Here is a 12,869-nt window from a genome sequence, read left to right as displayed (position 1 = left end):
CCTCCAGCTCTCAGCTCCAGGCATTCTCTCTGGCCGTCCCCCAGGCCCAGAATGGTCTCCTTCCTCTTCACTGGCTTCCTTTAAATTGGAACTAAGAGGAGGACCTGAGTCAAACCCAGCCTCAGACCAAAACACTTGACACTTACTAGCTGTGTGACCCTGGGAAAGTCCCTTAATGGCAATTGCCTAAAAAAATGAATGAATGAATTGGAAGTTAAGATCCCACCCCATCTTCATTCCAGTGCCTTCTCTCTGCTCATTATTTCCCATTTATCCTGTATGTGGCTTGTTTGTAATTTGTGTCATGTTTAATTGTCATCTCCCCTGTTAGACTGGGAGCTCCCCGAGGGGCAGACCCTTGTCTTTTGCCTCCTTTTGTATGTCTGGCACTTAGCCCAGTGCCTGGCACCTGACAGGTGCTTATTGAATGTTTACTTACTGACCGACTGCTTCAGCTGAAACGAAATGGTGCAGTGCCCAGAGTTCTGGACCTGGGGTCAGAAAGACCAGAGTTCACATTTGGCCTCAGACACTAACTAGAAGTGTGACCCTGGGCAAGTCACCTGAGCCCTATTTGCCTCTATTTCCTCATCTGTAAAATGGGCATAATAATAGCACCTACCTCCCAGGGCTGTTGCGAGGATCCAGTGAGATCATATTTGTCAAGCGTTTAGCACAGTGCCTGGTTAAGAAGTGCTTGTCATCCTCTTTACTCCAGCCCTCAGTTTGACTCTGCAGAGTGTTTGTTTTAAGGTAGCTACATGGTAAAGTGGATAGAGTGTGAGACCTGGAGGCAGCAAGACTTGAGTTTGAATCCTGCTTCAGAGACTCAATAGCAAGTCACTGAAACCTCTCTGTGCCTCAGTTTCCTCATCTCTAAAATGAGGATAATAATAACACCTAGGATTATTTTGAAGGTCAAATGAATTAACACATGTAAAGCACTTTGCAAACCTAAATGCTAGTTGTTAACTATATTGTTATCATTGTTATCAGTACTAGTTTTTCTTGTAAACGGCACACGTTGGGTTCTCTGTCCTGTTGTTATCTTCTTCCATTTAATGGATCAACTTATCCCACAAGCATTCACACTCAAGATTATTAATGTGTTATTTTCCTCCATCTTCTTCTGTTCTGTTTTTTTTTCTCTCCTCCCAAAGAAGGTTGTGGAATAGGAGTCTGCTCCCCACTGATGTTCAGGGCTTGATACCTCTCCTGTGCTTCAGTGCTACTCTCCTGCACGCCCATAGGCTCTTACCTGTAATTTCCTTACATCCCTCTTCACAATGCCCTCTCTGAGTTTAGAATATGCTTTTCTTATGACTGTTTCATTCCTAAATCTGCCCTCCCTCTTGCTGTTCCCTTCCCCTCTCTCCTTCCCCCATTTCTGCTGTTCTGTTGTATTTCTGCCCTAAAATCTATGTGTGTGTTTTACCTTTCAGAAGAAATTGGGGTTCCAGTGAGCTTACTCCCTGCCCGCCTTCATCCTTCAGGTGGACCAGGAAATTTAGTTTGATTGTATTTGAAAAATTTGAAAGCCATTCTTAGCGTGTGGATCTGCAGAAGCTAGTGGTAGACCAGCCGTGCCCACGCTGAGTTTTCCAGCCTTGGAGACTGACTCGAGAGTTGACCTTGTGGCCAAACCGTTTGTCTTTGAGGATTTGCTCGTTTGTTTCGCAGTCATTTTTTTCTGGTCGATGTCTTAGGTCCCCCTTTCTCACCAAGACAGCTCTATCCTGGTGTCTTTTTTTGTTTGTTGGCCTTATATCCTGAATTGGACTCTGTGTTACAGCTCAGTTCTGTGCCGTTCTAGAGGGAATGTCAGGGTCTTGTGAGGCCCCAGGGCTGCTTTCTTAGAGAATCGAGGGCTGTGGCCTTTCAGCGTGTTGAAGTGGTTTGATCTAGGTGACGTCAGGTCCTTGCCCTTCCAGTCTGAGCTCTGCACTTGAATTCCCCAATAACTGCTCCCTTTGGTGTTCATGCTCGGAACCCTTCAGGGGCAGGCATTTCTCCATTTATGCCTGTGTTTTCTGGGACCTCCACAGCACCAAGTTTCTTTTCTGACCTCTTGTCCCCACTTTTCAGTGAGACCTAGTTCAAAAGATCTCTAGTGCAGTTGCACAGGCACCTGTACTTGGCTCCCACATATTTTTAAGTTACTTGGAAGAAAACATTTGCAGCACACTTATGAAATTTTCAGGTGACTCTCCTAGGTTTGCTTCCCAGAGTGATCAAAGAAAAGGGAAAAGGAACAATCTGTACAAAAATATTTATAGCAGCTCTTTTTGTGGTGGCAAAGAAATGGACATTGAGGGGATGTCTGAACAAGTTGTGATATATGATTGTGATGGAGTACTATTGTGCTGTAAGAAATGACTTAGGGGATAGTTTCAGAAAAAAACTGAGAAGACTTACATGGACTGATGCAAAGCAAAGTGAACAGGAGAACATTATACATAGTAACAGCAACGTTGTACATCGATGAACTGAAATGAACGACTTAGCTGTTCTTAGCAAGATCCAAGATGGTTCCCAAGGATTTGAGATGAAAAATGCTGTCCACCTTTAGAGAAAGATCTGATGGAGTCTGAACGCAGATTGAAGCCTATTTTACTTCTCTTTTTTTGGTCTGTTTTCTTTTGTAACATGGTTAATATGGAAATATGGGGCAGCTAGATGGTCCAGTGGATAGAGCAGAGGATCTGGAGTCACGAAGACTCATCTCCCTGAGTTCAAATCGGGCATCAGACACTTACTACCTGTGTGACCCTGGCCAAGTCACTTTACCCTATTTGCCTCAGTTTCCTCATCTGTCAAATGAGCTGGAGAAGAACATGGCAAACCGCTCCAGTATCTTTGCCAAAAACCCCACATGAGGCTGTGAAGAGCCAAACACAACTGAAACAACTGACCAGGAACCACGGAAGTGTAGAAGACTGTTTTGAGCTAGTCTTTGTGCGTGGAGAAAAACTGTGAAGAGACACTATAAATCCATTAGTGATCCAGGCTGCCTTCTTGCAGCAAAATGGTGAATGAATTACTTTGCAGATCGGCAAATGTTCTATAAGGTTTTAAAAGATTTTAATGAACTTTACTAATGTCATCAATCCTGTAATTGAGTGCCTTGGTGAGATCTCTGTTTCAGAAAAGCAAGGATAACCAGAATGGCAAATATAAATTAGTGTGATCTCACTTTAGGTAGGGATCAGTTATCCCTTAAAACTGTATGATTTGGGCTTTCTCTGTGGGTGAGTAGCCTTTCCCTTAACAGGGATGTTTCATTTCTCTCTCCCTTTCTCTTATGTGTTCCACAAAAGTATAGAACAGCTACTGTGTACCAGACGTTGTGTAGATGCTGAGTACACAGTGACAAAAACTGTCTTCTTGAGTTTCGTGGGCATCTTGCATGGGACTCTTTTTTGCCAGTTGGTCATTCTTATTCTAGCTGCTTTGGTTTTGTTCATGCAAAAATGCTTGAAAAGTTTTATGCAATCAGTTCTCTATTTTGTCCCTCATGATTCATTCTCTCAACAAGTATTATTTATGTACCTGCTGTGTGCTTGGCACAAGAGATGGAGACAAAGAGAGAGCCCCTGCCCTTGATAGAGCTGATATTCTGCAGGAGGAGAACAGGAGCTGTGCCAACATGTGTGTCCAGAGACACTTGGGGTGGTGCTTAAATGACAACTGAGGACTTCCGGTACATTCAAGTGAAAATAAAATCATGTTTGTAGTGTACTTAATAAATGCTGGTTGTCCCCATGTCCTCTTGCTCCTCATGCCAAATAAAATAGCTACTTTTGTAACAAATTAAATGCCTGTGTTGGTAAATGAACCGGCGTCAGAAGGATTTGAATGGGATTGTTGACTCTGATCGAGTATTCTTTTTGTAGAGAGCTGCCAAGCTCACGCAGAGGGGTCAAACTTTCTAAAAATCACAGTACAGTATGATCCACTTAGTGCTACTATGAGACATGTTTTAATCTTTGAAATCATGATCCAGAAAAGACTTTGAGAATCTGCATTCCCTTACTGTAATCATTTGTGAAGATAAGATACTCAGTTGTTGTTGGAATGCTGACTGAGAGAGATTTCTGCTTGGCAGAATGAGCAGTTACGACTCACTTTAAGGTGTGTCTCAATTGTCTGCTGTCTTCTGTTTTAGGGAACCAAGGAAAGTTGTTCTTCACCGTGGCTCGACAGGCCTTGGCTTCAACATCGTAGGAGGGGAAGATGGAGAAGGAATATTCATCTCCTTCATCCTTGCTGGAGGGCCTGCTGATCTGAGTGGGGAGCTCCGCAAAGGGGACCGCATCATATCGGTAGGACAGACCTGAAATCACTTTCTCAGTTCTGGCTGTTAAGGATAGTCGGCACTTTTAGTGATACACAGGAGGTCAGAGATGGCATGAGTGAAAGTTTAACGTGGAGAATTTCCTACTTGAGCAGGTCATTGGAAAGAATGGTTTCTAGTCATTTTGGTACTGTGTTTTTAAAACTCATAACTCATGTAGGATGCTTTGGGGGGGGTTGGAGGGGGCGGGGGTCAGACACTGAGCATTTTACAGACATGAGCTCATTTGATCTTCACCGCAACCCTGAGAGGTAAGTGCCGTTACCGTCCCCATTTTACAGTTGAAGAAACTGAGAAGAGCAGAGGTGAAGTCCTGGGACACCCAGCTGGGATGTGCATTGGCTGGATTCGAACTTAAGTCTTCGTGGCTCCAGGCCCAGTGCCCTGTGCACCGAGGGGCCCCCCATGTGGCCATATTTAGCAGCTTGACAACTTGTAGAAATTGACTTTATGTGCACATGTTCAGAATGTGCAAAGGAGAGATTCAGAGGGTCAGTGAATCTGGGCAAGCAAGTAAGCATGGGAAAAGACAAGACAATTTTGGTAGGAAGTAAGGATCCTGGTGGTGGCCCACGGGCACCGAAAGTGCCCTCTGATCATTCTGGTTTTCATGACCAAGCGTCAGGGCATTTGGATGAAGAGCTGGCCTTCGATTCCTCAGTTCCTCAGTCAGCAGATATAGGAATGTGTGTGAGGCACTGATCTAGGCACAAATGAGGCACTGCTTTCCCCAAGGTGCTTACATTCTGTTAGGGGAGATAACATGTGTGCAAATAAGTAAAATAAACAGAGCATGATACTGGGCAGTCTGACTTTGCAAGCTTGATGTGTTGGAGGAAGCCTACGAGCGCCACACGGAGCTGGGAAGGAAGCCCAGGACGTGTGTTAAGCGGCAGAGGACACAGGGCAGGTGAGGAGCAGCATGGAGGGTGCCCCTCTGCCTCTGCCCTCTCCTCTCTGCCCCATCACACCTGCAGCAGGGCCGTCTGCTGGACGAGGGCGGTCCTGCCGCCGTCCCCCACGCTGTCTGTCTGCTCTTCGCTTTCTCCTCTATTGCTGTCATTCGTGCCCATGACTCTTAGAGAGCTGGGTTTTGTAGTGGTTGAGCGATGAGTCAGGAGACAGGAAGACCTGAGTTCAGATCGGTCTTTTAGACATTCAGTAGCTGTGTGCCTTTCACAGAGTCACTTAGTATCTGTTTGCCTCTATTTCCTTAATTGTAAAACAGGGATAATAATATAATAATAATAGTAGCACCTACCTCCTGTGGTAGTTATGAGTATCAAATGAGTTAATGTTTTTAAAGTGCTTGGCATGGTGTCTGGCATATTGAGTAGTTGCTTAATAAATACTTGTTTCTTTTCTTCCTTCTCTGTCCTTAAAAAAGTCTTACTCCCTTCACCTCTCACTCTCTACATTCTGGCTTCCACCTTCATCATTCAAAGTTGCTAGTGCTCTTTTAATTGCCAAGTCCAGTGATGCTTTCTCAGGCCTCTCTCCAGCCCTGTTGTTCACCATCTCTTGTGCTTTCTCGCAAAGTTTTTGTGACATTTCATTTTCCTGAGTCTTCTGCTCCCTGTCTGAACACCACTTTTCAGTCTCCTAGGGTGGATAAATTCATCTGTGTCATGCCCCCTCACCGTGGGAGTCCCTCTAGCCTCTGTCCTTGACCCTCTGCTCTTCTTCCTGTGTAATAATAGTATTCTTTATATGCTTTCTTGATTCAGGGACCTCATCACCTCCTGTGGGTTCAGTTATCGTGTCTATACAGACTATTCACAGAGCTAGATATCCACCCATGACCTCTCTCTCGGGTTTCCGGTCCCACATCGTCTCAGGCTGCTTCTGAGACATCCTATAGTCATCTCAAACTCAGCGTATCCAATATGGGATTTCTTATCCCCAAACTGTCCCCTCTTCCTAACTTTGCTGTTGCTATTGGGGGCACTCCCATCCTCCAAGTCACTAGGGCTCACAGGCTTGGGATCATTATTGACTCTTGGCTTGATTTCGCCCCCCAGCCATCTCTGCAGTGTCTTTCGCATACATGCCATTTTTTCTGCTCATCCAGCCGCCACGTTGGTGTAAGCCCTCCTCACTTCTTATCCAGACGCTTGCATTCTCACTGGGCTCCTTTCCTCAGATCTCTCCCTACCCCAAGCTGTCCTCCGTTCAGGAGTTGGTGAATTTTCCTAAAACTCAGGACTGGCCACACTTGTGGCTCCAGAGGCTTTTTCTTCCAGGGTCAGATAGAAGTCCTTCTGTTTGGCCCCTAAAGCCCTTCCCAGCTTGGTCTTTTCCTGTCTTTCTAGTCTTTCACACTTTACTTGCCTCCACAGACTTTTTGGTCCCACTGAACCAGCCTGTTTGCTGTTGCATGCATACACTACTCCACCTTCTGGTCTGATGCCTTTTCACTGGGTGACCTCCCTACCTGGAATGCTCTCTCTAGATGTCTGTCTCATGGGGTCTCTGTTTCCTTCAAGATCCCCACCACCCCGCTTTCCTCTGAGATTTCCTTCCCTCCTCTATGTGGTTTGTTAGTGCGTAGTTATTTACGTTTAGATTTCTTCTTTGAATGGGAGCTCCTTGAGGACAGGAACAGTGTTTTAGCCCTTATTATGGTGTGCTAAGCATGCTTAAATAAATGCTTTTTGACTACCTGACTCCATGATGTGCCATTACAACTTAGAAAGAGTTACTGAGTCAGGACTGCATGATTACCTTTAAAAGACTCCAGAGGACTTGGCCATTTATGTTTGGATCTTATCCCAGAGATATAATATAGAGAGGTGCCAGAGTTTTTGGCACACAGCAGTGATGTAGTCCAAACTAGGCTTGACTAATAATACCGCTCAGATAGTTACATGGAGGGTTGATTGAAGATGCACAGAGAACATTTAGGAGGTCATTGCCACAGTCCAGGGCAAAAGTGACAAGGGCCTGAACTGGAGTGTTGGCTCAGTTGGGAAGAGAAGGGGGATAGAAGAGGAGAAATGTTAGCAAGACAGGCCATTTGGCATCAAATACATTCGCCCGACTAAACGTAATTGAATAAATAAAAATGCAAAGCATATAGGTAGTACTACTCTACATTTTTCTAAATCTGTGTGCATTGACAGGGATCCTTCTGTATGGCTTTGTGGCCCCACTTCGGTTTACATTTGACACCACTAGTGTAGAGAATGAAGTGAGAAGGAGGGGTTTGGGATACAGCTGAAGTTAGAAACCTAGGAGACTAAGAATGGTGGTACCTTTGACATAGACATTAAGATTTTAAAAGAAGACTAGGTCTGGAAGGAAAGAAGATGAGTTCTGGTTTAGACATGTTGAGTTGGAGATGCACGTGGAACGTCTAGTTGGAGATATCCACTAGGCCATTGGTGTTGTAGGACTGGTGCTTAGAGGGAGGACCAGAGAGATACACCTTGAAATCATCTGCAGGGTTGGAAATTGACCCATGGGAACAGATAAGATTGTAAGAGAAGGTCTTTAGAGAGTGGGGAAAAAAGGGAGGTGGGACATGGACATGGATGAGCCAGGAAGTCTTGAGAAGGAAGGGCTACGCAGATGAATGGACCGGTTCCGATGCCGAGTCCTGCCCCTTCCATAGCCGTGATGGGGAAGCACCCCAGGCAAGCTCGAAGACTGTGAGTTAGATATGAGAGGAATTACTGTAGATCAGCATTGGTGGGGGAGCTTTCCATGACAGGAATTCCCTGTACTGATGAGAAAACCACAAGTCCAGACCAAAGAAGGAGGGTGGGCTCGGGGAAAGTCTTTTGTAAGCTCTTGGAAAACCAGATGTGAACTCTGCAGCAAGTCAGCCAGTCAACAAGCATGCATGTAAGTGCCTGCTCTGTACCATGCCCTGTGCTAAGTGGTGTGAAATCAGAGCAGGGCCAGCAGCCCGGGAGAGCGCTGAGAGACGGAAGGATTGGCCGTCATGATGAAGAGATAGCAGGGAATAGCTAGGAAAGTTCAGAGTTTTTGATTGTGGAAGCAGAACACTTGTGGGTGTAAATGAGAGAAAATGGAGGAACTGAAAGATTTGAGCAGGAGTTTGGGTGGAAAGAGGGTCAGCAGTGTGTCACCACCCAGATCTCGATCAGCTGTTAAATTTGGGGAGAAAGAACTCTGGAGCAGGAGATGTGGCTGAGCGGTAGCAGCAAAAAGAAGGGCTGGAAGCGTTGATGAGGAGCCGGGATTTCCCCTTGTTGACTAGATGACAAAAGAAATGAAAAGAGATGAGGCCAGGGGCATTAGATGCTGAGCCAATCCGACGGAGGCAGAACTAGCGAGGCGACCAGACACACGCTAGGCGTTATGCTTCAGGGGAGGCTCGGATTCTGCTGTTTCACAGTTTTAATGGGACTTGGATAAAGGTAGAGCTGACATGCAGGTGACCCCAGACTGGGAGGGAGAACAAGCACCGTGGAATAGAGAGCCAGGGTCCGAAAACGAAAGCCGGCCTTGAGGTGAGTCTTGGTGTTTTGTTGTTGGGTGGTTGTTTTAGTTGTGTCTGACTCTGTGCGACCCCATTTAGTTTTCTTGGCAAAGAGTGAATTGTCATTTCTCTCTCCAGCTCATTTTACAGATGAGGAAACTGAGGCATATAGAAGTTTAGTGACTTACCTCACACAGTTAGTGTCTGAGGCTCGATTTAAACTCAGGTCCTCCCGTGACTCTAGGCCTTGCATTCTGTCACACAGTTCTCTCATTCTAGCATGTGCAACCTAGCTGCCCTGAGCTGAATCTAGGAAGATGGAATTCATTAGGGATAAATGTGAAGTCTTGGACTTGGGTGCCAAGCATCAAACCATTCACTGTCTTTGTATCTTCAGTGCCTGGCACACAACTGGCACTTAATAAATGCTTGCCGATTGATGGATCTGTTTTCTGAGAGTGGTTACTGAATGGATGCCCTGCTTCTCTTATTCCTTTGGTCCCATCATTCTAGCCTGTCTTTTTAGATCCCGATTCTCATCTACTACATTAGCTTAGTTTTCCCTCGAAAGTTTGGAGTTTTATTAAAGGGATTTGTTCTGTGAAGTTTGTGTTCAGTCAAAGGGCCACACTTGAGGACCTGGAGGTCCACGTGTGGCCTTAAGGCCACAGGTTACCCACCCTTGCTCCAAACCTGGTGTCCAGCCAGCCTGGCAGATCTGCATGTGGGAGTTTGGTCCCAATTCCTGATCAAAACAAAGAAGGCAAAGCCAGAGCCAGATCCCTGGGCCCTCTCTCTCCCGCCTCCACACACACACTGTGGGTGTCTTCCATCTTGTGCAAGGGTGTATGAGAGACTTGGTCAGAGGCTTTGAAATCCAACACACCCTATGGTGACGTTAGCCCTGTTGACCAAGCTAATCCTTGCTAGAGGAAAGGCAGTTGTTTGTGACCCTTGAACTTCCTGGAAAGGCGTGCCTCCTAGTTGGGAGCTGGGAAGAAGAAGAAGGAATCTGAGAGATAGAGAAGTGATGAGAGGCTAAAGATAACTTACTGTTTGGATAAGTGAATAACTGGTGTGCTAACTTAAGAGGATTTGGGGCAGTTGTTTTCCTATTTTTTCTGAAGAAGATGACCAACTTTCATGAAAAGCTGGAGGATATGGGTGAGGTGAGGAGGAACAGTATAAGAGGTAGTAATTTAGAGACTCATGCTGAATCGTGATCTCAGATGGAATGAGTGGTGGTTTGGAGTAACGATACATTGTTGCTTACTTTCAAGTTAGGAAATGTTTTCAATGGATAAAATGATTGAAACAAATTTTCATGACTTGTCTGTGTTAAAAGCACATCTTGTTCTGATTTCCAATGGTCATCATTCTTGTCTCTCAAGATGACGTCTCTTGTTTGATTTCCAGGTAAATAGTGTTGATCTCAGAGCGGCCACGCACGAACAGGCGGCAGCAGCTCTGAAAAACGCTGGCCAGGCTGTCACAATTGTGGCCCAGTATCGACCTGAAGGTAAAAAAGCTGCGCCTTCTCCACGTGGAATTAATTCCATTTTTCCATGAAATAAGAATAGGCAAAGTGGAAACAAAATGATCGCTTTTTGTAGGTATGATGATTTATTTAGAGAACCCTAAAGAGACAAATAAAAATTAGTGGAAAAAATCAATAAATGGAGCAGAGTTGCAGAACGTGCACTCTATCCATAGACATCATCAGCATTTCCGTACAATTCCAACAAAATGCAGTAGGAAGAACTGGAAAGAGCAATTCCATTCCAGACAACAACAGAATGTATAAAATACTCAGGCATCTCCGTGCCAGCATACATATAGGAATAAATTTAATACAACCATAAAACACTCTTCAGAAATAAAGACAAACCTAAATAACTAAAGCAGTAAGTAGGTCGAGCCAATATAGTGAAAATGTCAGTAACCGTCATTCATACCATCAGAGGATTATTTTATGGAGCTAGAAAAAATGGCAGTTTATCTGGAGAAAGAAGAAAAAGGTCAAGGGAATTAATTTGGAGAATAGGAAAAGAGGGGCCTCGGATCTCCAGTTCTCCCACCACACAGTAACCATCAGAACAGTTTGTGCTGGTCAGGAACAGCCAGCTCAGCCAGTAGAACCAAAGCGCGTGGAAGACATAGCCTGGCATCCAGCAAACCTGAAGACCTCCGTTACTGCAGTCAGGACTCACTGTTTGACCAAACCTTCTAGGAAGTCTCCAAAGCGTTCTGGCAGAAACTGATTATAGATTAATGTCTCCTACAGCAACCCTAGCCATGCTATGATAAACTGCCCATTGGTCCATGACATAGATATAAAAAGAGACATCATAAGCAAATTAGACAAACTTTCAGATCTATGGTTGGAGGAAATGTTTTTGACCAAACAAGGGATAGAGAGGATTAAATGGATTGTTTTGATCATATAAAAATTTAAAGTTGCTGGACAAACAAAACCAGTATTTAAATATTTTGGCCACTTTATGAGAATATGGAATTCACTGGAAAAGACCCTGACGTTGGGATCGATTGAAGGCAAAAGCAGAAGGGGACAGCAGAGAATGAGATGGAGAGATGGTGTCATGGAAACAATGAACATGACCTTGGACAGACTTCTGGAGGCAGTGGAGGATAGAAGGGCTCTGTGCACTGTGATCCATGGGGTCATGAGCGACTGAACAATAGCAAAAATATAGTGACATCTCTGCTTCTTAAATGCTGGTCTGGCTGAAAAGTGAGAGAGCCATATTCTCAGAATTTCCCACATCAATTGTGGATAAACCTTTTAATCATTAGAGTAGCAGCTAGTAGTAAAAGCACATTTTTGCCAAAAATGCCCTTTTTGAAGTAAAAACGTCCAGGACAAAGATCCCTTTTCCTGTCTTGTAAGAGCCTGTAACTCTCAGAACCATGTCTTTGTTGCTTTCTGTGCTATCTATTTATGTGTGAGCATGGTCCTCATTGATGTTTTAATCTAGACAGCAGGCCTGACCACCAGAAAAATCCAAAATTGTCCTAGATAGGCCTATGTGTCTTCTGTAGGCAATATGGAGTGAAACTCTTTTAGCCTTTGGAGTTTCCTCTTACTGTATGTATTTCTCAGATGTGTTTTAATCAATTATAGATAAATCAGGAGCCAGAGCCAAAAAAGAAAGAAAACCTTGGAACTTGCAGTGGTATTTCCAGCTAATAAGGTGTCGTGGACGTAACCTCCAAAATCCTAAAGAGACGAAAAAAGAAGAGGATTGGAAAAACTGAAAACATGCTGGAATAAGCCCCCAGATCCTGTTAGGGATGCTGCCAAATGTGATCACCCAAAAGGCAGAGACATCAGAGTCCTCCTGGCAGCCCTCCTCCCTGGGGGGATTGACTTTATTGGACCATCCAAAACCTGCTGCCCTTCACCTGTTGTTTGTAGTGTGGGGGGCCTTGCCTGCCCTTGCTTCCTTTATCTGAGTGACCACAGACCTCCTAGCAAACTAGGGTTCTTCAGAAATAGCACTAGTGATGAGTACACCCAGTACTCATGGAAGCTTGCCCCAGACTTGTCTGCAGAGCAGTGAGTTTTTGCTTTTCTTGTCCATGAGGCCCTTCTGGATAGTTAGCCAGCACCTGGCCCCACCTCTGAAGACCGCAGGGATAGGAATGTAAACAGCTTCTGGCCCTTTAGGGGCATCTGCTAGGAGAGTCCCCAGAGAAAGCAGTTTACCCACCCACATGTGACGGTCTGGACAAAAGCCTGGGGGAGGGAAAAAAAAACCTTCTCTAGCTGTTTGTCACAGACACCCAAGGGCTGCTGCTACTGATGGGGGGAAAGGGGGAAGGGAACAAGCATTTTTTAAGTGCCTTCTGAAGACAGTTCTTGCTTTAGGTGAAGGAATTCTAAAAGAAATCCGCATTCCAAAAAACACCTGTGTTGACTTGACTGTGCAGTATAGTGTTCTCTCTCTCATTTCTGCCCCTTGGCTCTGCACTTGGTGGCACCCCCAAACCCCCTCTTCCCCACACACACAAAAAAGCAGCAACTCTCTAAGTGGAATCAGAAGAGGC

General features: G+C 45.0%; 1 protein-coding gene across 12 annotated transcripts in view; it reads left to right on the top strand.

The window, feature by feature from the left end:
• Window positions 1–12,869, top strand: part of DLG1 (discs large MAGUK scaffold protein 1) — a 223,123-nt gene that overhangs the window by 183,288 nt on the left and 26,966 nt on the right. For all 12 annotated transcript variants that reach the window (XM_020964824.2, XM_078147262.1, XM_020964830.2 and 9 more), the window contains 2 exons: window positions 4,166–4,322; window positions 10,218–10,320. In XM_020964824.2, coding sequence (XP_020820483.1) covers window positions 4,166–4,322; window positions 10,218–10,320 — 260 coding nt within the window. The remainder of the gene's footprint in view (window positions 1–4,165; window positions 4,323–10,217; window positions 10,321–12,869) is intronic.

The sequence above is a fragment of the Phascolarctos cinereus genome, unplaced genomic scaffold, assembly GCF_003287225.1.
Source record: "Phascolarctos cinereus isolate Bilbo 61053 unplaced genomic scaffold, phaCin_HiC Scaffold_7;HRSCAF=346, whole genome shotgun sequence".
Taxonomy (NCBI): Eukaryota; Metazoa; Chordata; class Mammalia; order Diprotodontia; family Phascolarctidae; genus Phascolarctos; species Phascolarctos cinereus.
This window is presented reverse-complemented; position numbering and strand designations above follow the sequence as displayed.